The sequence below is a fragment of the Ornithodoros turicata genome, chromosome 5, assembly GCF_037126465.1.
Source record: "Ornithodoros turicata isolate Travis chromosome 5, ASM3712646v1, whole genome shotgun sequence".
NCBI lineage: Eukaryota > Metazoa > Arthropoda > Arachnida > Ixodida > Argasidae > Ornithodoros > Ornithodoros turicata.
The window spans coordinates 38419290-38444739 of NC_088205.1; the positions used below are offsets into that span (position 1 = coordinate 38419290).

Genomic DNA, 25450 nt, shown 5'->3' on the forward strand with positions numbered 1-25450 from the left:
CCTTCACAATGAAGAGGCTCCAAATTGCGCTCGATGCGACGAGACGAAATCTGTCCTTCATGTGCTCATCACATGGCCATCATATGAAACACACCTGCTTCACCACTTTCACAAGCTCTACACATACCATTCACCTCTACATCCCTCCCTTTTGCTGGGGGACGAGGCTCTTCTACCATTTGAACGGGTTATTAACTTCTTTTAAGATATTGGTCTTTTAAATGCATTGTAGTTTTATTTTTTTAATGTCCTTTGATGCTTTAACTGTACACTTTTACCTTAACTGAATCACTATACTTTTACCTAATACTTTCCTTACGATTGTCTTGGCGCATTATGGCTTTCGTCGCTAGTGCGCCAGGAAAACCCGAATCATCATCATCTTCTCCACCAGAATTCAAGTCTTCTTTTGGTTATACCAATATGTGCCGCATTGTCAAATCCGAGCGCCTCAGTTAGGGAGTTTGTGTCGGCTTGGGGGGCAACGTGTTCACAGTTCACCACTATGTGTTCTCCGCATCTTCCTCACAGATGGCGCACACTGCGCTAGTTTGGTCCTTGTTTATCTTCGCCCACCACTCCCTGGTCCTCAACGCTCCTGCACGTGCCTCAAATAATAGTGAACTCCCAATAGAATTGTCAAAAAATATTTCTGGTCTAATATCCCTCTTCCCTTTTGTGTAGGTCTGAAATGAGCTTTTGATTGATACTACACTTTGCCAGTTCTTCATTTCCCATGACGGTGGTGAACCCGACAAGTTGGTATGAATGCATCGAAGTAAACTAACACTGTAAACGAGGACAGACAAGGGAGAGGACAAACACTGTGCTAGTGTTTGCTGCTACTAGTACTGCTGTACTAGTACAGTGTTTGTCCTCTCCCCTGTCTGTCCTCGTTTGCAGTGCTAGTTTCCTTTGATGCTTTGTTTCCCATGCTGTCACTAGGTCTTGGATCTGTCGTCTTCCATACTGTGTCTCTTCGTTCAGTGTTTTTTCGGGCACGCCGAGTTCTCTCTTCCATGTAGTAATTTTCCGTCTCCATCGTGTGTGCACATCCTTGTAGATTATGCTTAGATACAGTTGTTTAATGATCCATGAGTGCGGTAGGCATCTGATTCTTTCTTCAAACATTATCTTTGCTTTTGTTTCTCGCGCATAGAAACTGGACCAGCCCATGTTTCCCTGAATTGCTGCGCTGGTTGCCATTCTATGAGTCCTCAGGGCTACTCTTCTAGCTTCTTTTTGTTTTCTGTCTAGCAGACGTTTCGTGAGTGATGACATGCACAGCACTGCGTTGCTGTACGTGAGTGCCGGTACTGCAACCGCCTTCCACAGCTCTTGCACCACTTCATAGCGGTTAAAGGATCATTGGGCTTGAGCGCGGAACATTCCTACATATTTTGTTGCCTTTTTCCTCGTTTGTACTAGTCTAGGTACCAGTGGTCTGCCAATAGTGTCACTCTAAGATATTTAGTTCCTTTCGTGTTGTCAACTGTATTCCCCTATAACGTACATCCCATCATTTCCTCTTCATCTGCATTTTTTTCGTTTTGCCATCTCATGATCTTACTTTTTGTAGCGCTGAACTTCAAACCCATTTTCCCCTAGTTGTATCACGTACGTTCAGGAGGTCCTGTAGCTCACTTCTGTTGTTTGCAAGAAGGACGATGTCATCTGCATATATCATTCCGGGAATGGTTTGCTTTAATAGGTGTCCTTCCTTCATGTAGGATATGTCAAAGCCTAGCTTTGCTCCTTCGAGGTTTGCTTCGATCGATGTAATGTATACCATGGAGAGGAGCGGAAATAAAGGGCAGCCCTGTCGCAATCCCTTAGTAACGGGGATTTCATTTATTTTTATCCCTTCCCAACAACCCACAAATTGTTTTCCGTGTAGATATTCCTCAAGAGGTGTACATGTCATCTCCAATCTTCAGGTCTTTGAGTGTCTGCCAAAGTAATGTATGTACAACATTATCATAGGCTTTCTCTATATTGAGAAAACAAGCCCATAGGTCTCTGTGCTCCTTTTCTGCCATCTCTATACATCGGGTCAGGAGAAATAAATTATCTTCAATCCGCCTGCCGTTTCTGAACCCGTTTCTGTAAATTTCGCAGTATGTCTTTTTCCTCCACAATTTTTTTCAATTCTCTCCTTGATGATTCTCATGAAGATGCGATATACCACTGACGTTACTGTGATTGGTCTGTAAGCGGATGGGTAATTTTTATTACTTTTTCCTTGTATATTAATGTTACTAAACTTTTCTTCGAACTATCTTCTACTGTCTTTTCTTTGAGCGTACTGTTGAAAAAGTCACGTAGTTCCTCCATTCTGTGTTTCCATAGAGTTTTCACTGCACTTTCAGGGATTCTGTTCAAACCTGTGGCTATGTTTGTAGGGGTTTTTCTGATGGCTCTTTGGAGCTCCTCTGTGGTGATGGCTTCCCATGCTCCATTCTCTTGCCCTTCATGATTCCTTGCAGAGGTGTTCCACAATGTTGGGTCTATAAATTCCCTATTTTGTTCCGTAAATATTGAAGTTAAATGCTGTGTAATAATAGAACAGGTCTCCTCTATGCTCAGTGGTCTGTTTTCTATTGGATGAGTAATCATTGTCTTAGCCTTTTCTTTTTTATCGGCATTTTTGATGTCGTATTTCCAGAATTTACGAGGTACATCCCTTCCGCTCTCTCCGATGGTTTTCAGAAATTTCTGATTGAAAGCTTTCTGTTTCTGTTGTATAGTCTCTCTTGCACATTGTTTCAGGTCTCTGTATCAGTTCCATGCTTGGATAGTTGTCTCAATGGGGCCCCTTGTGAAATGCAGTGTCTGTGCTCTCGGGAGGCATCTTTTCTTTCCCTAATGGCTGCTCTTACATCTTTATCCCACCATGTCCTACCGGGGTTGTGGTGGTTCCTTTGAAGTCTATTTGTTTTCTATTAGACTAGTGGCCACAGTTGCCCATGACTCATAGTCCAACCCTGTCATGGGATCTTCATCCCAAGTTTGCATTAAATCTGCTATTTCCGCCAGGTTAGGTTAACTCTCTGTTCTTGAGGGGTTTCTTTTCCTTTCCTTTCTTTGTGTTCCAATAATAATTGGGTGTTTACGTCGCGAGACAACCGAGGTCATGAGCGACGCCACAGCGGTCGGTCTGTGGATTGCTTTTGCCCACCTGAGGGTTCTTTAACGTGCGATGAAAGCTCATCACACGGCACCCCGTATTTAACGTCCCTCGCGGAAGACGGCGTGTCTAAGCAACTTGCACCCTGCCACCAAGTTGCTGGCGTCCTCGGCCGGGTTCGAACCCGCGGTCTCGGGATCAGAAGGCGAACACACTACCGACTGAGCCACTGAGGCTGGTCTGTGTTCCAATTCCACAAGTGCTGTGTGGTCACTTCCAATGCTCCTCTCTCCATCATCGTCAATGGTTAGGCCTCGGGAAAATGTCCATGCCCGTATTAGATAGGGGAGAGTAATTAATGTTTGATTTCTTTTCTCCTTGTGTCCACGTGTAAGGTGTGTTATTTGACTCCGTTAAGGTCGCTATTATTAATTCCTGGTCTTCTACAATTTTCAATAGCCTGTGGCCATTTTTATCGGTCTGTCCATCCAGGTATGTTATATGAGCATTGAAGTCTCCCATAATTAAAATGGTGTGGGTCCTCTTGAATTAGTTAATTTCTGTCTAAAGGCATTTTTTCATGTTTATATTCTGTTCTTCCTGCTGTCCTGTCCACCTGCACACTATGCCGATAGCCAGTTTCCGTTCAGGGCACTCTCTATCCAAATACGTTCTTAACATTCTGGTTTACACCTTTTCCATATTCTCATGAACCACCATAGCAAACCAATTCCACCTCCTCTCCTTTCTCCTTCGTCCCTGTTCTGGCCTTCCCAAGTACTGAGAAGCCAGCATCAGGCAATTATTCGCGGAACCTTAAATTTGCTGTTTGTCGACCGGGGGCCCTCCATCATGAACTTCCTGGAAGAAGCTAATAAAAGGTGTCACAACAGGGCAACTCGTTCAATTTGTCTTCCTTTTCAGCAGTTCTGACTGAAAGGGCTGCGATTAGGGGATCCTGCTCGGCTTGTATCTGTGCCATTGCCGAATTGCCCTGTCTCCTGTCATTCTTGTCATTGCATCGAGCAGGTGCGCTTGGCGATCGATAGTGATGCGACAACTTTTACAGATACAATTACAAATACAATTACTCTACACGTGGCAGAGTGCATACAGGCTTGCTGGATGATCCAGGCTTACAAGGAACTGGAATTACAGGACGCCTACATCTCCGCGGGATTCATACATGAAGGCGGGACTACTGTCTTCAGTTGCAGCGACGAACGGAACACTTTGCGAGGCAATGCAGTGTAAGAGCGTAAGAAACCTCGTGTACATAAGTTGCCTCCGCGTCCTGGGTCAAATTTCTTATATATTTAGATCACGTATTTTTCTGTCATTGGTTCGAATATTTCGCGGGACTTTAAATTCACGAAAAAATGGGCGTTCGCGAATTCCGCGAAAAATAGGTCCTTGCAAAAATTACTACTTATACAGTATAACCCTCAATATGTGGGGGGTTTCCTTTCCTCGTAGATGGGCCTCTGTGAGGAGGATGGCTGTCATATTCTCATCCAGAAGTACATGCACTATCTCAATTCCTGTCGTCCCCCTGCATATTTAAGAATCCACTCTTCATACCATAACGTTTTCTTATCTTCACTCTTTGTCTTTGTATCTGTCGTCCAGGGTGTCGAACCGAACCCGAACCGAAAACCGTACCCGAACCGTTATTTTTGCCGGAACCGAACCCGAACCGAAATTTTCGGAACACTGCTGAACCCGAACCAGAGCAGAACCATAAAAAATAATAGCGGCAACCGGTTCGCAACAAAACGGTTCGGACATAGAAGTCAGCGGGCCCTATCCTGGTCAAAGTAATCTACCTCGATTACTTGAAATTTCTTCTGTCATTGGTGCACAATCGAAAAAGGCGTGAATGTTAAGAGCGGTTGACACCTTCTATCAACCAATCGCCCCACGTGTTATCTTGGAAAGCGACCCGCCTTATCGGTGTTTCCTCCTGAGAATCCGAAGACCACACCTGTGATCTGCCTGCCCTGCCTTGTTGCTTCGGTTCTTAGGTGTCGGAAACAGAAAACTCTACCAGCGTAAAACTGAATTTCGTGGAAAATGCGTGGAAAAGCACGCTCGTAATTTCCTTTTTTGCTGTTTGTCATTTTTCTTGACGTACAGGTGTGCAAGACGGCAATGTTTTGTGTGACACCGTGATTGTACTTGGCATTTATAATTCGGTATGTACCCGTGAGATGGCGCTGATGGCAGGCAACAAAACTGACAAAACGGTAAAAGCGCGAAGGATCATTGCAAAGTGTCGAACGGACAGTGTGGTGCGAGCCGTAAACGCGTTTATGAGAAATCGGTTCGTGCTTTAAATCTTGAGCTTTATTTATGACCTTTTCTTTATATTTTTCTGTGTGTTCGTGTGCTCGATAAGCGAAATGATAATTCGCATTGCAATATGCTTCTTTTGCTCGTGAGCTGTGGGGGTGGTAATGATACCGCAAATGAGCATTGATAGTTTTACTCAAGAAACGGTGAACTTTGATCGATGAGTTTTTTGTGTGCACACCGCTACGTTGCAATAACATTGATTGTACGACGTACGGCTCGGACGACGCTTCGAAAAGCCCGCCGCTTTCACGCATACGATGCCGCGATCGGCGCAGAGAAACGGTGTTACGTGGTGCTTTTTTCTCATGATTAAACACAAACGAAGAAAGACATGATTTTTTTGTTGTGACGAGCACATACAGACTTTATACAACACAATAAACGGAAATGCACATGCGGACCCATCACGAAACCCATCGCTGCTCAAAGTAATCGACCCTCTTTCGCTAGATTACTTTTCAGCTTTGAAACTAATATTTTACGTCATTGTTACGTCAAAATGACGTAGGGTCACGGTCCGAGATTACGGCCGAGAGGCTGCGAAGGAAAACTAGGTATAAATTTCAATTGAAACGGGCGGGATTGAAGGGCGGAGTATTCCGTGGCAGCCCCGCCCTACAGCTTGTGACGTAAAGTAATCGAGGTCGATTACTTTTGACGAGGATAGGGCCCCAAGAGTTCCTCTTTATCCCCGAACGAAGACACATCGGTATCATCATCACGCCCCTATATCATGGATTTCAGAAATTTTCACCTACCAGTCAGACGACGACGTATAGTAAGTATAGTTTCAGCATCTTTTTAACATGTTGAAGCGCAGTTTCGAAAAGTTTCGAAATATATGGTGCAGCAGGGACGCACGAAAAGCATCTTTGCCGGTGCTGCTTTGGATGGTTTTTAGTGCCCGTCGATACCGACTCTGCAAAAGTCGAATCCTCTTGGATACATCTGCAAGTAAATTCAGTGATAGATAAGTGGAGGGCAGGACTGCTTCGCTTGCTTGGCGCGACAACGATTCAAGAAGCATCTGTGTTTTTCCACTCGATGGCAGGTAAGTCAGTTCCTATTCCATTCTGCCGCTTAGAGTAACATAGCATAGCACCGCACCTGTGGCATATACGCAACATTTCGGCCGGTGGAATTTTTAGTTTTCACGTTTTCTGATCCCTGTTCTGGCCTTTCTTGCTCAGGTATCAACTAGGTACTGCTCAACTCATATCTGCTTCAGAAAAGCATCTGCATGGACGCAATAGAATGGATATGCCACTCTGAGTGGTTGGAACATCATCGTTTGGTTTAGCAGCAGCACAGGTTCCTTTGTGACGGGTCAGCCTTGACATGTGACACTACACAAGCTGCAAAGGAATATGGACATGTTTTCTGTCATGCTGGATTTGTGAATGTGTGTGCCTGTGCAGTGAATTTACTGATCTACTGTGAAATCTTCCACGGGAGACATATCAGCTAACAGTGAAGGCGAAGTTGCTTCGGCATATATTACTCGAACTTCAGAAATAATGTTCATGTGAAGTTTATGTTTCGCGCAGATACAGAAGACTGCATATGTATGATTTGGAAATACCAATTCCGAAAAATAAAGCACCTTGTGCAACAGAAAGAGCCAACGCTTCCGCGTTTTATTTATTTCACTGGATGCGAACGAAAATGCAGAAACGCCAAAGCGGGGCAGAGAACAGAGGGGAAAGGGGAAAAAAATGCCTCGGTAGCGTCGCTTTACGTCACCCGTCACCCAGGGAGACAAAATAAAAGAAAGCAAAGAACTTCTCTACCGAGGCCCAACGATTGGCCCGGCGTCAGAGGTCACGTGAGTTTTTCCCGACAATAGAATATACTACACGTTCATTCCCCTGGTTCTGGGCAGTTCTGGGTGGTTGTGGATTTCCGTTCGCGTCGAGTGAAATAATTAACAAAATGCGGAAGCGTTGGCTGTTTCTGTTACACAAAGTGCTTTATTTTCTGGGATAGGTATTTCCAAAGCACAAATATGAAGTCTGCTGTAGCTGTCCAAAACACAAATATGATATGAACATTGTTTCTGAAGTTCGAATGAAATGCCGAAGCAACTTTGCATTCACTGATTGCTGATGTCTCACGTGGAAGATTTCACAGTAGAGCAACAGTATGTTGGCTGCACAGGCACACGCATTCAGATATCCGGCATGATAGAGAACATGTCCATATCCCTTTGCTGCTTGTGTAGGCGCCTGGTTGACCCGTCACAAAGGAAATTGTGAAGCTGCTATGCCGAAAGATGATGCTCCAACCACTCTGAGTGTCTTATCCCTTCTACTGCATCCATGCAGATGCTATTCTGAAGCAGATATGCGTTGAGTGCTTATACCTGAACAAGAAAGATAGGGATCAGAAACGTGGAAACCAAAAATTCTACCTGCCGAAATGCTGCGTATATGCCACAGGTGCGGCGCTATGTTATGCTAAGCGGCAAAATGGAATAGGAACTGACTTACCTGTCATCGAGTGAGTAGCGGAAAAACACAGTATTCGTCCTTCTTGAATCGTTGTCGCACCGAGCAAGCGAAGCAGACCTGCATGCCTTCCACTTATCTACCACTCAATTGACTTGCAGAAGTATCCATGAGGCACCGAGTTTTTCAGAGTCGACATCGAGAACATGTTAGGGAAGGACACTAAAAACCATCCAAAGCGGTACCGGCATAGATGCTTTGCTTGCGTCCCTGCTGCACCCAACACATTTCGAAACTTTGCGGCGAGTTGCTCCGGCACCGCCGACACGGCGTCGCCGGCTTGAGCGTGCCAAGGAAAGTTCATAATTTCAAACCAACCAATGAGCGCTCGCATACCGGGGGAGCGGCCTCAGGAGCCAATGGGCTCGTGACGGTTGAGAACTCGCGCTTCGACGTAAAAATTCTGACGTTTCATGACGTTTGATGACGCAAAAAGCTTGCAGCGCCTCACTTTAGTCCACAAGTGAACTCGCGAGTTTCATCCCCTTGCCCAGAACCGTCAAAGTGGGGGAGAGGGAGAGAACAGATGAGAAAGGGAAAGCCTCGCCAGGCGTCACAGGTCACCCAGGGAGACAAAAAAAAAAAGCAAAGCAAAAAGCTACTCAACCGACGACGAACGATTGGCCCAACGCTTGAGGTCACGTGAGTTTTTCCCAACAATAGAATTATACTACACGTTCATTCCCCTGGTTATAATTTCAAACCGACCAATGAGCGCTCGGATACCAGAGGAGCGGCCGCAGAAGCCAATGGGATGCTCTCGGTAGAGAACTCGTGCTTCGACGTAAAAATTTTGACGTTTCATGACGTTTGATGACGCGAAAGGCTCGCAGCGCCTCACTTTAGTCCGCAAAGGAACTCGCGAGTTTCATCTCCTTGGTGATACATTGCCTTTGTGAGGTGGATTAACTAGTACACTGCTGTGAGCTCGGACAGAGTAAGGCTGGCAGGCTTATTTTCGCCTTGCTTCAGTACGGTTTCAGATCGATTCACGCTGCGAAGGCAGTGTGCCGGCCAGTGGCGTAGCCAGACCTCCAAGGTAGGGGGGGGCTCGATATGAAAACTCGCCCCCCCCCCGCTGATCCTGGGTGCGACAACACACACGTACTCATGCACAGTACAAAATGCGGTTAAAAAAAAACAATAATATTTGGTGGTGGTGGTGGTGGCGAAGATGAAAACTGCTCGCCGTGGTTGGCCACGCTGGAAGGGGGCAGCGTCACGACTAAGACGCAGAAAAAAAAAAAGAAACCTACACTACACTATAAGAAAATATTTGATTTGGACGTGCACAATACGATTACATGTATAGGCTGTCATGTCCAATGAGGTGGCGTCACGAGATTGGAAGGATTTTGAAAAGCTCATACTTTGAAAACCATTCAACAGTGCTGCTTAGACGCCGTGAGCTGAAAGAACTTTCGTGATCGTCACACTGTCACCCCCCCCCCCCCCATATATTATTTTCTCCTTGGATTTGCACGATTTCCGTGGGTCGGTGCGTGGCAGGTAGGGGGGGTTCGAGCCCCCCCTAGCCCCCCCGTGGCTACGCCACTGGTGCCGGCAAATACTGTCGTCTATCTTACGCTGTCCATCTTATTAGGCTTCGTTTAAGTTTATCTTGCTGGCACTGTGCGTGTGAAAAAGAGATTTTGGGAACAGAAAGTAGCGGGACAACACCGCTTCATCAGCGTGGACTCTATTTGCAATAAGTGTTCATCCATTTCTTATTTCTCTCGCTAAAGAGCTACCTCACCGCTAAAGACGTCAATGCAGACAACAGCAGTAAGCTATTAGCCACGCATTTCCTGATAAAAGCAGTTTTATGGAACATATAAAACGGAAGCGTTGAACCGGTTCGCGAACCGGTTCGGGGCTGCGAACCGGTTTGCGAACCGGTTCGGTTTTTGGCGTGGGCGAACCGGAACTGAACCGGAACGAAATCAAAAGAACGCGAACCCGAACCGAACCCGTATTTTTTGCGGTTCGACACCCTGCTGTCGTCTCTTCCATTTTCTCTGATCTTTTTGTTCTCTTACTTTGTCTTTGGGGTGTCCATTTGTTACCATCTCATATGGCGGCTTTGCCGTCCCTGCCCGTTTCTCTGTAGTTCTTGCATGGTCAGGGCCACTATTTGGCAAATCCTTTTGTACATACCTGGGGGACTGTACTGCCCTGCATGGTGTCTGGTTCGTACTTGGTCCATGTCTCGGTTTGATCTCAGTTCTAAAAAAAAACTAGCCTTGCGAGCGACCATCTTCCCAGTGTATTGCTTCCATCATGAGTGAGGTGGATGCCCCCAAAGCCTTCATTTGTGCATTCCTTCATATGCCAATCTGGGTCAAGGAAGCTCAGTTCATTCTTAAACTAGCACAGAAGTCATTTTTAACACCCAGTTTTCTTCCTATAAAACTGTTAAGTTTGCCAGTAAGATGCACCATGCGAAGTAATTTACACCACAGAGTCATAATTATCGCAGAAATTGAATGTAAAATACGCCGCAAAAAGCGATCGTGCGCAACGGTGGTGAAGAGCAGTACCAGCCTGTGATCTGCCTGGAACCTCGCGCTGACGCTATAAGGAGAACGCTCGCTGATTGGCCTAGAGAAATGTTGTCTGCTACTCCGCTGTCGTCTGCTACTTGGCTGTTCGGGGTTCCGATAAAGCCTTTCTCCTTGCTCGGTAATGCTTCGGCCGCTCCTTCTATCCCCAATTCTCCGGGAAAACTGGCAAAACAGGTTTACGGCGGCAAAGGGACAATGCGCTGACCCCCACTGACCGGCAAACCAGAATGAGTCTCCTTATGCCGTCATCGGTGACGTGCCATCATACCTCCTCATCCTCGTTATAGCTGGAGTGGCGAGTTCAGGGTGAAGGCGCAGAGCTATGTTTATGTGAGTTTTTTTCTGGGAAACAAATTGCACACATCAATACCTTTCGCGCTATTCGGTATAATGACACACACACTTTCATCAGATGTCTTAATCTGAAATTTTTTTGGATGGCCCTCTGTACTCCTTTAAGGCTCTCACACATAATCTTGATGTCTTCGTTAAGTTTGTGGATGACGGGGAGTATCTCTGTTGGATCGCCTTGTGTCACCACTGGTGCTGCACATACCTCATAGAGTGCATTCGAATATTTAGTCAACCATTGTTCGAACGTGTGTCTTGCATTTGATCCACTACTTTTTTCTGGGTTCCTTTGTTGAGTACATAGATCAGTCCCACGTGGAGGATGACAAGGATCCTCTTCTGACCATTTTGTTCCAATCTATCCTCAACTTCCTTGGGGATCTGTGCTGTGGATGCTCTGGGAGTTGCTAAAATTTCAGACCTCTCTTCTATCATACTCTGGGGTCTTGTGAGAATTGGGATTTTGGCTCTTTGGATGTTTGAATCTCCCGTTATGATTACTTGCCTATCTCGCGGGGGTGTTGGCATACGGCCTGGGCTAAAGAGGAATGTTTGCTTCTCTGTCTTGTTCAAACTGGAGCCCGGCACATTATTCTCACCTGATTTCTGTTCAAATCAGCAGGCTGCTTTCTGGGTCTCTTTGACCTAACCCAAGGACCATCCTCATGTACTGCTTGCGACACGGTTGTCTGAAATTAGCGTCCCGCTGTTTATCCCACCCTAAATCTTCAGCTGTTGCAAGCCCATTCGTTTTGAGTAGTAAACATGTGCACCACATGGTCTACCTTTAAATAAAACATTGACACAACGTTTCGGCGGGCAACCAAGGAAGCGAGGGCTGTGGATTCACTGATCGGCAATTTCAGACAACCATGTCTCGAGCAGTACATCATGCATGCCCCCCCAAGTATTCTCTTGGTTCTAGTTCCTGTGCATGTTTTATATTGGCTTCATTATCATGCTCTCTGTTTTGTAAACACTCAGTGTCCTTAGCAGGCTTGTTTGGATCGGAAGAGAGTAGTTCCTTTATCTTTTGGGAGGCCGAAGGGGCTGAGCTCGCCTTCAGTATTGGGCCCTCTTGTCTGCACATCGTTTTTCCGTTTTCACCCTCTCTTCTTTTGGGGGAAGGCGCGTCATTCAGGAGAAGGGCGCTTGCCTGTACGTCGTGGTTATGAGTCACGTCCCAAGTTGACCTCTTGGAGTTTGTGTGATCATTGTTGTCAGAGCGCGGTCACAGAAAGGACGCGTTCGCACGGCAAGGAATGTGGAACAGCTACGGATTATCCGATGTGCACGGAAAAAACGACTGCGGTTTAAGAGGGCGTAGAATACATAGAGCTGAATGGCAACCCACTCCGGGATTTAGTGAAACTACTGCTAATCCGGAACTATGGCTTAATTGCGAGTACAGTTTAACGAGGTTTTACTGTATAACGATTGGATTTCGTGTTCCCGTCAACGGCGTTATAAACAGGCTCAACAGTAATAGGTTTTTCATTTGAAGCAGATATGAATCTTGCAGCAAAACACTGGACAAAAATATAGCTGCACGGAAAAGCCGCTGACCGTACATTAATTAGTTCAGTACTTGATTTCCTCAGTGGGACTCTCTGAACTTCAGATGTGCACAAGTGGGAAAGTAAATGATCCACAAGTAACTGATGGAAAATAATAAAGAAGCTAGTTGCTAAGGGATAACCAATGATGCAAGTACTGGAAGAAGCTCACAAACCTCCCAATATCTCCTGTACCTGAATTTGACTCCATGAGTTGATGTGCGTGATATGCGATACATATGTGTGAACATGAAGACTTTTTTCTTTTCTCATCACATTATGGTATGGTACATAACATACTCTACTCTTTATTTCTCTTTTAGTTGAAGATGGTTCATGCGATTGAGTGTACAACTGACATCAGTTCATGACTTGTTGCACAGGGCCTGAGGCCATTGCCTTGCGCCGCCCCCCTCCTCCCTGCTCCCCCAGCAGTAGTCAGCTTCGGCATTTAGCATGACTCCTCGTTCCCTCTCAGCATCATAGCATTTTGCCTGCAACAGTACTTCATGTGAGCACACAAGCAGTGAGATAGGGTGAAATCAAAGTCTCTCCCCCTTCACATTTGTTAGCACATTCTACTTTGAATCCATAGCTGCATTTGTATCCCAAAAGGTCTGTGACAGAAAGAGCTGCCAAAGCATGCCAAGGCAAGAATAGGCCAATGGCAAGTTGAGTAGGTTGCTGGAACCCTCATTAGCTAGTGGGCAGCATGAATACCTAGCATCAGCAGATTGAATGTTGTCCACCTTTGGCATCTGCAATGGTGATTGGCTTTCATGTACTCATTCTCACAAAAAGCGTTTCCTATTTTAAACATTGGAGTTTATTCGGTGGAGCTCTTGCCACCTTATCACAATTAATTCAGTTGCTGCAGCTTTTAATCCTTATGCTGCCCAAAGTGCTGTATTAATGCACATTAGCTGCATCGTAGATAAGCCATGGGGCAGCTCCGTTTGCACATGCAGCGACATTTCTGACACACAAACTGCACATTCAGATAAGCTGCAGCTGGTGTGTCAGGGATGTATCCCTGATGATGGATAACATGATGGACACAACCACACTAACCACAAGTAAAACATGCTTTTAATAGTCAAATGATTTGCAGTGGGCACTCAAAGCATGTTAGTATGCAGTACTGTCATTGCCTTCAGGCAGAGTGTGACTTAGACACTCTTAGAAGTGCCTAGTATCACTTCACTGGAAATACTTTTCCACAGTATCCTACCTCTTGGCAACCTTGATCGTACGTTGTGCAACGTGTTTGTCCGGTTGCCGTGAAATTTTTGTCACGGCTTTGCATCCATAATTCCCGTCACTGTGCCTGCATGCTGGATCCATACCTGTCTTTCTATCTAAGTCACTGGGATATCCATGGAATTGTCAAACAAGCCTGAGCTCCGAAGTGTGGAGTGACAGCATTCCATATGGAGGCAGTCATCCCAGGCAGTGGCGTAGCCACGGGGGGGCTAGGGGGGCTCGAGCCCCCCCTACCTGCCACGGACAGGCCCACACAAATCGTGCAAATCCGAGAACATAATATGTGTGTGTGTGGGGGGGGGGGGGGGGGGGGGGGGCGACCAGTGTGATGATCGCGAAAGTTCTTGCAGTTCATGGCAGAATGCAGCCAAATACAGAAGACAGAGAGGTTGACCATACGAGTGCTAACTTACAACTGGAAGTTTATTACAAAAGGTACCATATTTAAAGGGACTAAGCAAACAACATAACACGTTGTGACGTTGTAGACCGTCACTGGTCAATTCTTGGACCAGGGAGCGATTACACGTCTGTGCCAGTTGACATCTAACTTTATTATCTTCTTTTTGCCCCAACCACGAGACAGTCCAGCATCATCTTTCGTCTCGTCACACGTGGTGGGGGCTTGAATGACATCGACCCGATGTCAAAATAGCTAAAAACATATTTACATTACTATACATGTTCGAATGACGATAATGATTAAAAACTGTCCCAGTAAGTTCTGCTCAGAACTCTCAAGCTGCAGTCCCCCCACACAGTTGAAGCACAGAATTACGTCTGCGGTAGCTGAGCTAAAGGCTGAATGTAAGGCTCCAGCTTACCCACGTGCACAATCTCTTGCCCACCGTTGCTGCCGAACTCTATTTCGTAGTTCGACGTTTGTCGAAAAGGCGCTTCTGTTTTTCTTGGGCTAGTTTTACGTACTTTTGCAAGGTGACGCGCTTTTGCAAGGTTTTCGCGAACCTCCACAGCAAAATTAGATGCATCATGCAGTTCGGCCAACTGTCTTCGGTTGTACACTACGTCGAGAGGCAGAACGGCATCCCGCCCGTACACTAAGTAAAACGGAGAGTACCTGGTGGTGTCCTGATAGCTGGTATTGTAGCAGAAGATCACGTAAGGAAGTACGTCTGGCCACTTTTCCCCGGTAGCTGTCAGAAGTCTGCCCAGGCAAAAATATGGAGTGGGACCACTTCAAAGTGGTTTATTGGACAGGTCCCACTTTGAGTGTGGGACCACTTAGTGACTGGGACCAGTTGAAAGTGAAACCAGTTTCACGATGGTCCCACTTGAAGTGGAACCAGTGGAATTGATCCAGAGGTCCCCCCGCTAAGTGGTCCGTGATCGGGCCACCTAGCAGCTGGGACCACTGAGTGCACGACCGAAAATAATGCGTAGAAATGCGCATATTGCTCAAGTAAATACCGTTTATTCTGCTAAAAGCATACACTGAGCAGAAAGAAATACATACATGTACTCTACATGTACATACTATAAGTCTGATCACTCACTGTGTCTAGACAAGGCATATGCCTGACTGTGCGATGCACTCACGGACCACAGGGAGCTTTCGTTCGTTGACCACCTCGCATCTTGTAAATTCTTAGAGATGATGACACTCCTGTTTTCCGTGCAGGTCGCGACATACACCCCCTTCCTCTTCACCGTACGTGCGGAAGCTTCTTATCCTGTTTCTCTTCAAGTTCCTCCTAAGTTTCTAAAATGAAACATCTAATTATAATAGTAATCAAAACATCACGGTCATCACTCATACCTGCAAACATTCGCGACGTACAGTCCGATTGGCGTTTCACAGTGCGTTCTTGCCCCTACGCCGTTTACGTCTTCTTGGCGTCAAAACTCTTCTGGGAAATCGACAATGTGTTGCACAGGAACCATTGTCATCACATTGTCTTAGAAAGTGCACTAAAACACACGCAAATACTGCACAGGAGGTACACCATCCTTGAGACGGCAACTGAAGACAAAACCAACTTGCTGCGACGCCTCCAAGTTCCAACCAAGGTATATCTAAACTGGTAACGTAAACAAGCGAAAATACCAAATCAGACCCATCGGCAAAGCAAAGCTACCAGCAAGAGGCGCGAGCGATCCTGGGTGTTGGTCGTGTTGGTAGTAGAGGTACGATAGTACACAGAAACAGAAAAACTTTACAACATGGGCATGGCTTGTGTGTCTACTAATAGGTTATACATAATTTCAATGTAGAAAAAACTTTCTATTGCCCCATTCGTGCACATATACGAAATCATCTACCACCCGAGTACATTCCGTGTCCTGCTCCCTTTGCGCATGTGTCACAATGTGCGTGTTTATCCGTGCCGTGTGTCTGTGCATTGTAATAGTAATACGGAGTTCGTGCACTTTTTAGGTTAAACTACAGTCACTAAATAAGCTACGCTTCAGAGTATCGACACTGAGTTCCAAGAGCGAGCATGCGCATCTTGTTTCCGCGCCACGCTTCCCACGCACGCGCACGTTTACGCACGATGCCATCTATCGTGCGCGGGTGAAATGTTCCTTTCGTTTACAAGAAGCAGTTGACGGCCTTGACATCTTCGGGACGCTCTTGTGGACAACACATGGATTATCGCGCAACAATCATACACGTTTCTCTATGACACGGCGAGCATTATGTTAGTCGTTTTTGATCCTCACCTGGGAGTGGTACCGGTGTGGTGCTCCCTTGAACCTCAGTGTCGATACTCAAGCGAAGCTTATTTAGTGACTCTAGGTTAAACAGGAAGCGACGTTCACATTTCGGAGCTGTAGACCAAGAATTACACGCGTGAACAGATAAATACAATGCATCCCCTGTTGCTGACACCGCGAAAAAAAATTTCGTTATGGGACAAGCGGCCATGATAGCGTGAGTGTTAGCAGGAATCAGATCTGCACCAACGATGCCATGTTTTGTTGCAATGTACCTATAATGGCCACTCATTGAATAAATGCGAATGTCTAATCACTATGTGTACGTATAGCTCTAGGTGAGAAATGGACCTTAAGTGAACCTTCATAATTTCTGTGTGGTGTCACGACCTACTCTATAAGAACATGACCATGACACTTGCGCCTCTCTCCATCGCCGGAGAAAATGTTTCTCTTAGTGGCCGCAGCAAGGTCGTGGCGCCACAAGTAACCCCCACAGCAGACGCCGCTCCACGTGTTGATACGGTAGTTTTCGTTCCTGACTTGGGTGCCTGTTTCTACCATGTGAAGTTCTGGTTAGTCGCACGTCGTCCATTGAGTGGTTTGTGATGGTGTACTGCACTGTCCCACTCTGCAAGTCGAAGCAAGGAGTGTCGGACCCGAGTATTTCGTACCGCGAGAGGTCCTGAAGGTGTCGAGTGTATGCGCAACGTGATTGTAATGAAAAAGCAAAGTAGATGTGGTGAGATTTCTGCCAAATAGTCAGCAGACAAAATTAAATGGAATAAAAAGAAGTGTCTGTTCAGTTATGTGTGCTGTGTTCTTTGTAAAACTTTGAATTAAAACCAACTAAAACTGCATGCTGTCCAGTAGTGACAATGAAATGACAGCTAACATACTCATTCGCAAAGTCAAGTAACTACAGGTCCACGCATAAATTGTGGAGCACGATCGCGCATGGCAATACAGCCGCGTACATCAGTTACTACATCGTTTGTGGCGCTTTATGGCCGTGATGCTTTTGCGCCACAAAACACACAATCACTCATCTGGAGTTCAACTTCGTATTATCATCGGTTGAAGCACAGTGTGAAGCGATGAATGTTTTACCAAGGATCCAAGGAAATTTCATCAAATTGGGCCCCCGGGATACCACATATCCTGTACAAGCACTGTCCCAAGCAAGGCGGCTCTAGGCGCGAAAATTCATGTATTTTGCGTAAAGTAGAACTAACTTGCCTTATGCATGCACATTACACGTCTTTCACATCAGGGTACACGAAAAGAACGCGTAGACATACGCACAAAACAATGCTAATAAACATTGCCGATATTACAGCAGCAGTCTCCCGTTCTCCCGTGGGGTGCGCACGTGGCGCCCCTAGCGAGCATGTTGAGCGCGAAACCGGTTTTCCCCGCTTCGGGCAGCGGACAGCGGACCCTCCCTAGGGGGATCGGCGAGTGTCATGGTGGTGTGAGCGTAGTACCTTCTCCCCCCGCTTTCCATTGGCGGGGCCTTCTCTCTCTCCACCCAGTAGAGGGCATGCAATTTTATGCACGACCTGCATGTCTTCTTCAGTAAGGGGAACCTCTTCCAGAGCTGTCACCTTCTCAGTCGCGCCAACAGTTGTGTCTTCCATCAGTACTGCTGGACGTAAAGACGTGTTCATCATCAGTACCTGGAACGTATCTTTCTCTGTGATACCGGGCTGTACACTTAGTAGTTGCCGATGAAGGGCTGCTCCGGTTCCGCTTGTAGCGGCCCGACGACAACGACGAGCATCACCTGTGACTTACCCACTCGTGCTCACTCCTTTTGGTTCTCGTTCAGTAAATCTTCTCTTCTGCCCGCGACTAGTTTCCTGTGCGGTCATTTGTAGCATAGCTCCTACAAATTGGTGACCCGAACGATGCCACCCCCAGACCGACCGCCTTCTTCAGTCACGCCCAACACAGTGGACACCCCGCCGCCATCCACAGAGCCACCGTCATTTCCAGCCCCCAGGTAAATGTCGCCGACCTCAAACTCCCGACTTTCTGGCAGAACGACCCCACACTGTGGTTCGTCCTCGTGGAGGCCGAGTTCGGCAAACGACGCATAACCAGCCAAGACTCCAAATACCACCATGTCCTTACTGCGCTCTCAGCAACTGTAATGGCGGAAGTTCGAGATATCGTCATCAACCCGCCATCTTCGAACCCTTATGACAAGCTTAAGGAGCAGCTTATAAAACGGCTGTCTGAGTCACAGCAACAGCGCTTACGTCAGCTGCTGACAACAGAAGAATTGGGAGATCGTACTCCAACGCAGTTTTTACGTCGCATGTACCAGCTTCTCGGCGACGAATCATCCGCCTTGGACGAATCGATTTTAAAGAAGCTTTTCCTGCAACGGCTTCCCTAGACCGTAAGGATCATCCTCTCCGCCTCCGTCCCGCTCCGAGAACTGTCCGAATTGGCGGACAGGATCATGGAAGCCACTCCTTCCTTCGTTAACCCACCCCTCCTACCCACAGTCCCACACCTCCACCTACGCTACAACACCCATGTTCTGACTGCGCTTCGCTCCGAGAAGAAGTCCAACGCCTTCATTCTCTCGTTCACTTCAGAGCCTCGTCAACCCACCCCTACAGTTTCTACCCCCCAACTTCAAGACGAAATTGAACTTCTGAGAGCCCAGGTCTCCGCTGTCTCACGGCGGCCTCCATCTACCGGCCACCGCCTGTTCCACCCTAGCCGCTCGCGTTCCCCATCACCACGGTATCGCTCCCCATCCCGGCGCCGCCCCCAACTCCAACTGTGCTGGTATCACGCACGCTTTGGCAAAGCTGCAACCAAGTGCGAAGAGCCCTGCGTTTTCCAGGGAAGCGCAGGCACCAGCAACTAGAGGCGACCGCCGTTACTGGCCAAGCCCCAGGTCGCCTGTTCTTCATTTCCGACCGCTCCTCCAAATCACAATTCCTGGTCGACACCGGCGCCGCCGTTAGCATCATCCCCGCATCACCGTCGTCATCAGCATTTTGACGGCCCCGCCCTTCAGCCCGCTAACAAGACCCCAATCGCCACCTACGGCGAGCGTTCACTAACCCTCGACCTTGGGCTCCGCCGCGTTTTTCGCTGGGTCTTTCTCATCGCCCATGTATCGCACCCCATCATTGGCGCAGACTTCTTGTGCCACTACAACCTCCTCGTCGATATGCGTCACCGTCGCCTCACAGACGGCACAACTACACTCAGCGTGTCGGGAATAGCCACCCAGGTTCCATCGTACCGCTTGAATGTGCTGGTGCCCGACTCCAACTCCCCTTATGCAAGCATTTTAACCGACTTCCCAGAGCTCACATCACCATCTAATGATCTTCGCCCCGTCAAGCACGGCATTTATCACCACATCGAAGCCACAGGACCTCCTGTTTTCGCTCGGCCTAGACGCCTGGCACCGGAGAAGCTAAATATTGCCCGAGCCGAGTTTGAACACATGTTGGAGCTTGGGATCGTCCGCCCGTCTTCCAGCTCATGGGCGTCTCCTTTCCACATGGTGCCCAAGAAGACGGGAGACTGGAGGCCCTGTGGGGACTATCGTGCGCTCAATCGCGTCACCATCCCGGATCGTTATCCCATACCTCATATCCACGATTTCGCATCATCACTCCATGGCTGCTCGCTATTTTCCAAGATCGACCTTGTAAAAGCGTATCATCAGATCCCCATGCACCCCGACAGCGTTGCAAAGACCGCCATAACAACTCCCTTCAGTATGTTTGAATACCAACGGATGCCATTCGGTCTTCGTAATGCTGCTCAGTCATTTCAACAGTTTGTCGACGAAGTCACCCGAGGACTACATTTCTGTTTTGTTTACATCGACGACATACTAGTTGCGAGCACTTCCCCTGAAGAGCATCGCCAGCACCTCCGCCAGCTTTTCACTCGCCTGCAAGAATACGGACTGATCATCAATCCCAGTAAATGCTTGTTTAGCGTTGAAGAGCTGGAATTTCTAGGCCACCTCATCAACAAGAGTGGTATCCAACCTCTGCCACATCGTGTCCAGGCCTTGCAAGATTTTCCGCTACTAGACTCGCCGAAGAAGCTACGTGAATTCATCGGTATGATCAACTTTTATCGTCGTTTCATTCCCCATTGCGCGCACGTCATGCAGCATCTTCACGCCTTATTGCCTCAGAAGCAGTCTCGCTCTGTCAATCTCGTTTGGACAGAATCTGCTCGAGAAGTCCACAATCTCAAGTCCTCTCTCGCCGCAACTGCTCTTCTCACGCATCCTTTCCCCGATGCACCAACGAATCCCGTCGTGGACGCTTCCAGCGACGCTGTTGGTGCCGTGTTGCAGCAGGAGATCGATGGCGTGTGGACACCACTTGCATTCTTTTCGAAGCCCTTGCGGCCACCGGAGCGCAACTACAGCACCTTTGGCCGCTAGCTGCTGGCTAGTTACCTTGCCATACGACATTTCCGGTATTTCCTTGAAGGCCGCGTCTTTCACGTGCTCACCGATCACAGGCCTCTCACCCATTCCATCCACTCAAGTAACCCAACGCTCAGTCCACGTGAAATCCGTCAGCTCGCCTTCGTCGCCGAATTCACCACCGACCTCCGGCACATTAACAGACCCCTCAACGCTGCCGCAGACGCTTTGTCACGCATTCATGTTTCCGCGGCTCTCTCAGTCGGTGAACCGATAGACTTCGACGCCATGGCTCAAGCGCAAGCCAACGACGCCGAGCTCGCGTCTCTCCGCTCCTCCCCTGGTCCCCTCTCGTGGTCTCCTCCTCCGCTGCCACCGCTAAACTTCACACGGGAGGGACGCCACCCCTTCCTCAGGCGAAGTATGTACAAGAAACTTGGGCTGTCTGTGCTGGTCCTGCAGCAGTGTCAGTTTCGTAAAGCAGGCTTCACCTCATGCAGAGAAGCTTCAGGTGAAGCTCACTTTCGGGAGGTGTCGTTCGTATTCGGCGAATAGTCGGATATTCGGAAATCCGAATATTGGGTATTCGATTCGCGAATGAAATACTTCTAGTGATTGATATTTGATTCGGATTCGAGAACTCGAATATCCGTACAACCCTAACATTAGGAATTCCGTGCTAAACGAAGGATTCTGCGATGCATTACGGATTTTGCAATATTTCGCGGATTCAAGGAAAACCCGGGGCCTTAGCGACAGCCCAGCAAAGTTGAAAAAAAATAAGCCTCTGAGGTAGGCTACTCTAGTCAAAACCGGCGGGGTTGGCAACCGAAAATTGGACTGAGTTGGAATTTGCGCTGTTTTGTTTCCACTTGTGCGGTACATAACATATATTTTTTTCGCAAAAGTCAGAGGGTACCCGGCGCCCGTTTGTGGATTAGAAATGAAACTACCGTATACTAAAATCTCCACACTAGTGTCTTGAGAAAAAGTGCCAGGTCTCTCCGTCCGTTAGTCCTCACCAGGCGAAAATTTTTTGAACTGGTACCAGTTGAAGTGTGTTATCGAACAGGGACCAGTTCAACCGGTCCCAGCTCAGCTGGTACCAGTTGGGACAACTGGTCTCTGTTCGATAACACAGTTCGCCCAGTCCCAGTTGCAATCTGCCCCAGTTGAGACTGGGACCGGTTATAAACCAGTTGGGTCAACTGGTACCAGTTGATCGAACTGGTCCCTGTTTGATAACACAGTTCACCCAGTCCAAGTTGAACTGGTCCAGTTGCAACTGTGACTGGGGGAACTGTGTTATCGAAGAGGGACCAGTTCGATCAACTGGTACCAGTTAGCCCAACCGGTTTCTGGCTGGTCCCAGTCTCAACCGGTACCACTTGACCCAACTGGTTTCTAACCAGTCCCAGTCTCGACTGGAACTGGTTGAAAACCTCATTGTTGAGCTGGGACCAGTTGAAGTGGCTTCACTTGGAGTGGTCCCTGTTCGGACAGAGTTTAGCTTGAACCAGCAAAACTGGTATGTAACTAGTGCCCCTTTGCAGGATCGCTGTTCCCAACAAAGGCAGATCCAAGGAACTGCAATGCAAAATTGCATTTTATTTGTAGTCAAACATTACACATATTCTAATGTACATGTAGCATACCTATAACATAATTAAATTATAGCAGTAGAGGAACTACAGAGTTACATGGAATAGATAATATTTCATGGTTGATTGGTCCCTTTCTTGACTGCCTTATCGACATCTTGAATCGTTCAACAAAGTATTAGAGATGTTCTTAATAGCACACGATGGATCGATATTTTCCTTCGAGCCCCAGCAGCTTAAGGTTTCTGGAAAGTTGAAAAGGCACAAGTAAATCTGCATTCAATTGCAACATGTAATTGTAGTGTGTGCCTGGACAGTCATTCAACTTGAGCACTCGTGGCCCCGGAAAGCATGCGAATCTCTCAACATTTCCTTCGTGCAGTAGCTGGACATTTCAACTAAGAGATTCGCCGGCTTTCGGGGGCAGTGAGTACTACTCGGCGCGCTACTCTAGTTTGAGAACATCCGTGGTGTGAAGGATCTAAAACACGAGAATTAACGAAAAAAACAAAAACACGAGAATGAAAAAAGTTGCTTGTAACGTTAGCATAAACCGGATGTTACTCGTAAAACGGCATGCACTTGCAGGTACCACGAATATGACGCGGAACAAAGAGAATAGGTTCTAGTGAAAGTAATATTTCTAAATGGTGCACAAGGGAAAAGCACTTCAGCATAGTACTCACGATAAAGCGGTCTCCACAGTTGTAGTCAAGCTGTAATCCTATGACACCCGCCCGCCCGGCCGCTCATTGTACTGTTGCACTGTCGTAACTTACAGACTTACACTTCAGGTTATACAACCAATGCCATTGTCACACATCATGCTAAGAACATAACGAGCAAAAATCGCTGTTCATGCATGCTGCTAAGCAAGCTACCATTGCAGGAACCGAGCAGGAACGCGCAACATACAAATATAACAATTCCAAAATAACTTCGTTAAAACTAACGAACTTTACCTAAAATTGAAATATGATTTTTTCTACTAATAAAGCTACTTTCTGATCATTTTTATAACTTCGTCTTGTAATCTTCATATTAACCTGTCCTGGTGCCGAAACCGAAACTTCCCCCAAACATGTAAACTAGTCCAGTTCGAACTGGCACCACTTCACTTCCAGTTGGTACCAGTGCAGCTTGAACTGGTACCAGTTCACTTTCCAGTTGCCACGAGCCCGGTTTGAACTGATTGCACACAGTGCCCACTTGCCACGAGCCCAGCTTGAACTGATACCACTTCACTTTCCAGTTGCTGCCAGCCCAGCTTGAACTGGTACCTGTTCACTTCCCAGTTGCTACCAGTTCAGCTTGAACTGGTACCACAATGCGCCCAGTTGCCACCAGCCCAGCTTGAACTGGTACCAGTTTACTTTCCAGTTGCCACCAGTTTGGTACCAGTTGGTTCCAGTTGACCATCAGTTGGTACGAACTGGGAATGAGCTGGTACCAGTTGACTTCCCAGCTCATTTTTCCGCCTAGGTCCTCTTCACACCACCCCTCCCCCCTTTCAAAAGACCGTCTCAGAGTCGTGTCTAGATGAGTTGTGTGGTTCTTGAGCTATTCAGCGTGAGCCCAGCGCAGAAAAGTGCCTCCATGTTTATGATTATGTACTTTTTTTTTTACACAGTGTGGCCCTTTGTATGAATAGTTGAAATTTGCTCTTGTGAACAAATGTTTTCAGAGCAATGGCTGGTGGTCTGCTAGCAGCCATTGCTCTGGACTTGCTTTTCCATCTTGTTTATTGGATTATGCACAAGTTTGTTTGCTCTGCATGAGAGGTGTAGAGGCAAATGGGATTGGATCTGAGCACACCCATGTAAAATTTATGTGTGGTTCATGAAGCTTCTCCTTTCCAGATGCTCGACGACCGGGGAAATACTGCAGCATATCTGCTGTATGCACTCACTCGCATTAGGTAAGGAGCCCTTGTGTAGTTTGATTCTTTACACAGCGGAAATGTTGTGCGTTGATCACTGTGATGTGATTTAAGGTCTATTGCCCGTAATGCGGGTGTGTCTGTGGATGAACTGCGCAAGGAACCTGTATCACTAGATCATCCCAAGGAACGCAAGCTGGCCAAGGGCTTGCTGCGATTCCCCGAAGTAATAGCAACAATGTTAGAAGAACTTCATTTACATCCTCTCTGCGACTACCTCTTTGAACTGTCTCAGAATTTCTCAGAGTTTTACGACAACTGCTACTGCATAGAGAAGGACAAAAACACAGGTAACCACATTCTTCCAGTGAAAAGAAACATTAAAAACACTATCTTCATAGGTGTCGTCGTAAAAGTGAATAAAGGACGCCTTATGCTGTGTGAAGCAACTGCAGCTGTTATGACACAGGGCTTTTCAATTCTTGGCATCCAAACGGTGGAGAAGATGTGAAATGGCCAGGAAGAAAAGGCTGTACATAACGCACAAATAAACCCATTAAATTATCAATTTCTCTCTTGTCTGTATCAGTTTTGCTGATGCTTCTTCTGTGTAACGTCTCCCAGCATCTCTCCTGCATTCTGCAGATTGAATGACAATACGTAAGAATGAGCAGTTCAACCTAACCACTATCAGTGATAGCACAGTGCACAAGGCTCACCGGCGAGCAGCGAGGCTGAGTTGGGTGGGAAGAATTTAGAGTGATAATATTTAGAAAGCAGAGCAATGACTTACGATAGTGTTCATGCAATGGGCATGACATAATGCGTAAATGACAGTCTCCTCCTGCAGTGGTCCCTCCTTGTGGATTCCGTGGCTTCAGGATGTTTGCCCTCAGGAGCTACACAATTGAACAACATGTGGTTGGTTTGTCAGAGGAATCTGAAAATAGCTCGACCACACTATGAACCAGCTTATTGCTCGTCCTAAACAGAACTTGGACGCAAAGTGGTGTTTAGGACCAGCAGTGACTTGGGGTTACTGCTGAGTATAATAAATCAGGAGTATCCCAATGGAGGATGTGGTATATACATATATCATGACGAAATTCTGCACAATGAACATATTGACACTGTAACGTTACCTA

The 25450-nt window shown here is 47.1% G+C and overlaps 1 protein-coding gene across 2 annotated transcripts in view; it reads left to right on the forward strand.

The window, feature by feature from the left end:
* The window catches only part of LOC135394377 (arginine--tRNA ligase, cytoplasmic-like), a 106532-nt gene extending 81659 nt beyond the window's left edge, over positions 1 to 24873 (forward strand). Inside the window, exons 12-14 of one of the 2 annotated variants that reach the window (XM_064625094.1) lie at positions 24286 to 24344; positions 24420 to 24655; positions 24707 to 24873. In XM_064625094.1, the coding sequence (XP_064481164.1) occupies positions 24286 to 24344; positions 24420 to 24655; positions 24707 to 24816 (405 nt within the window). In that variant the 3' untranslated portion in view covers positions 24817 to 24873. Of the gene's footprint in view, positions 1 to 24285; positions 24345 to 24419 lie in introns of both variants that reach the window. The other variant, XM_064625093.1, reaches the window with a different exon arrangement.
* Positions 24874 to 25450: the final 577 nt, after the last annotated feature.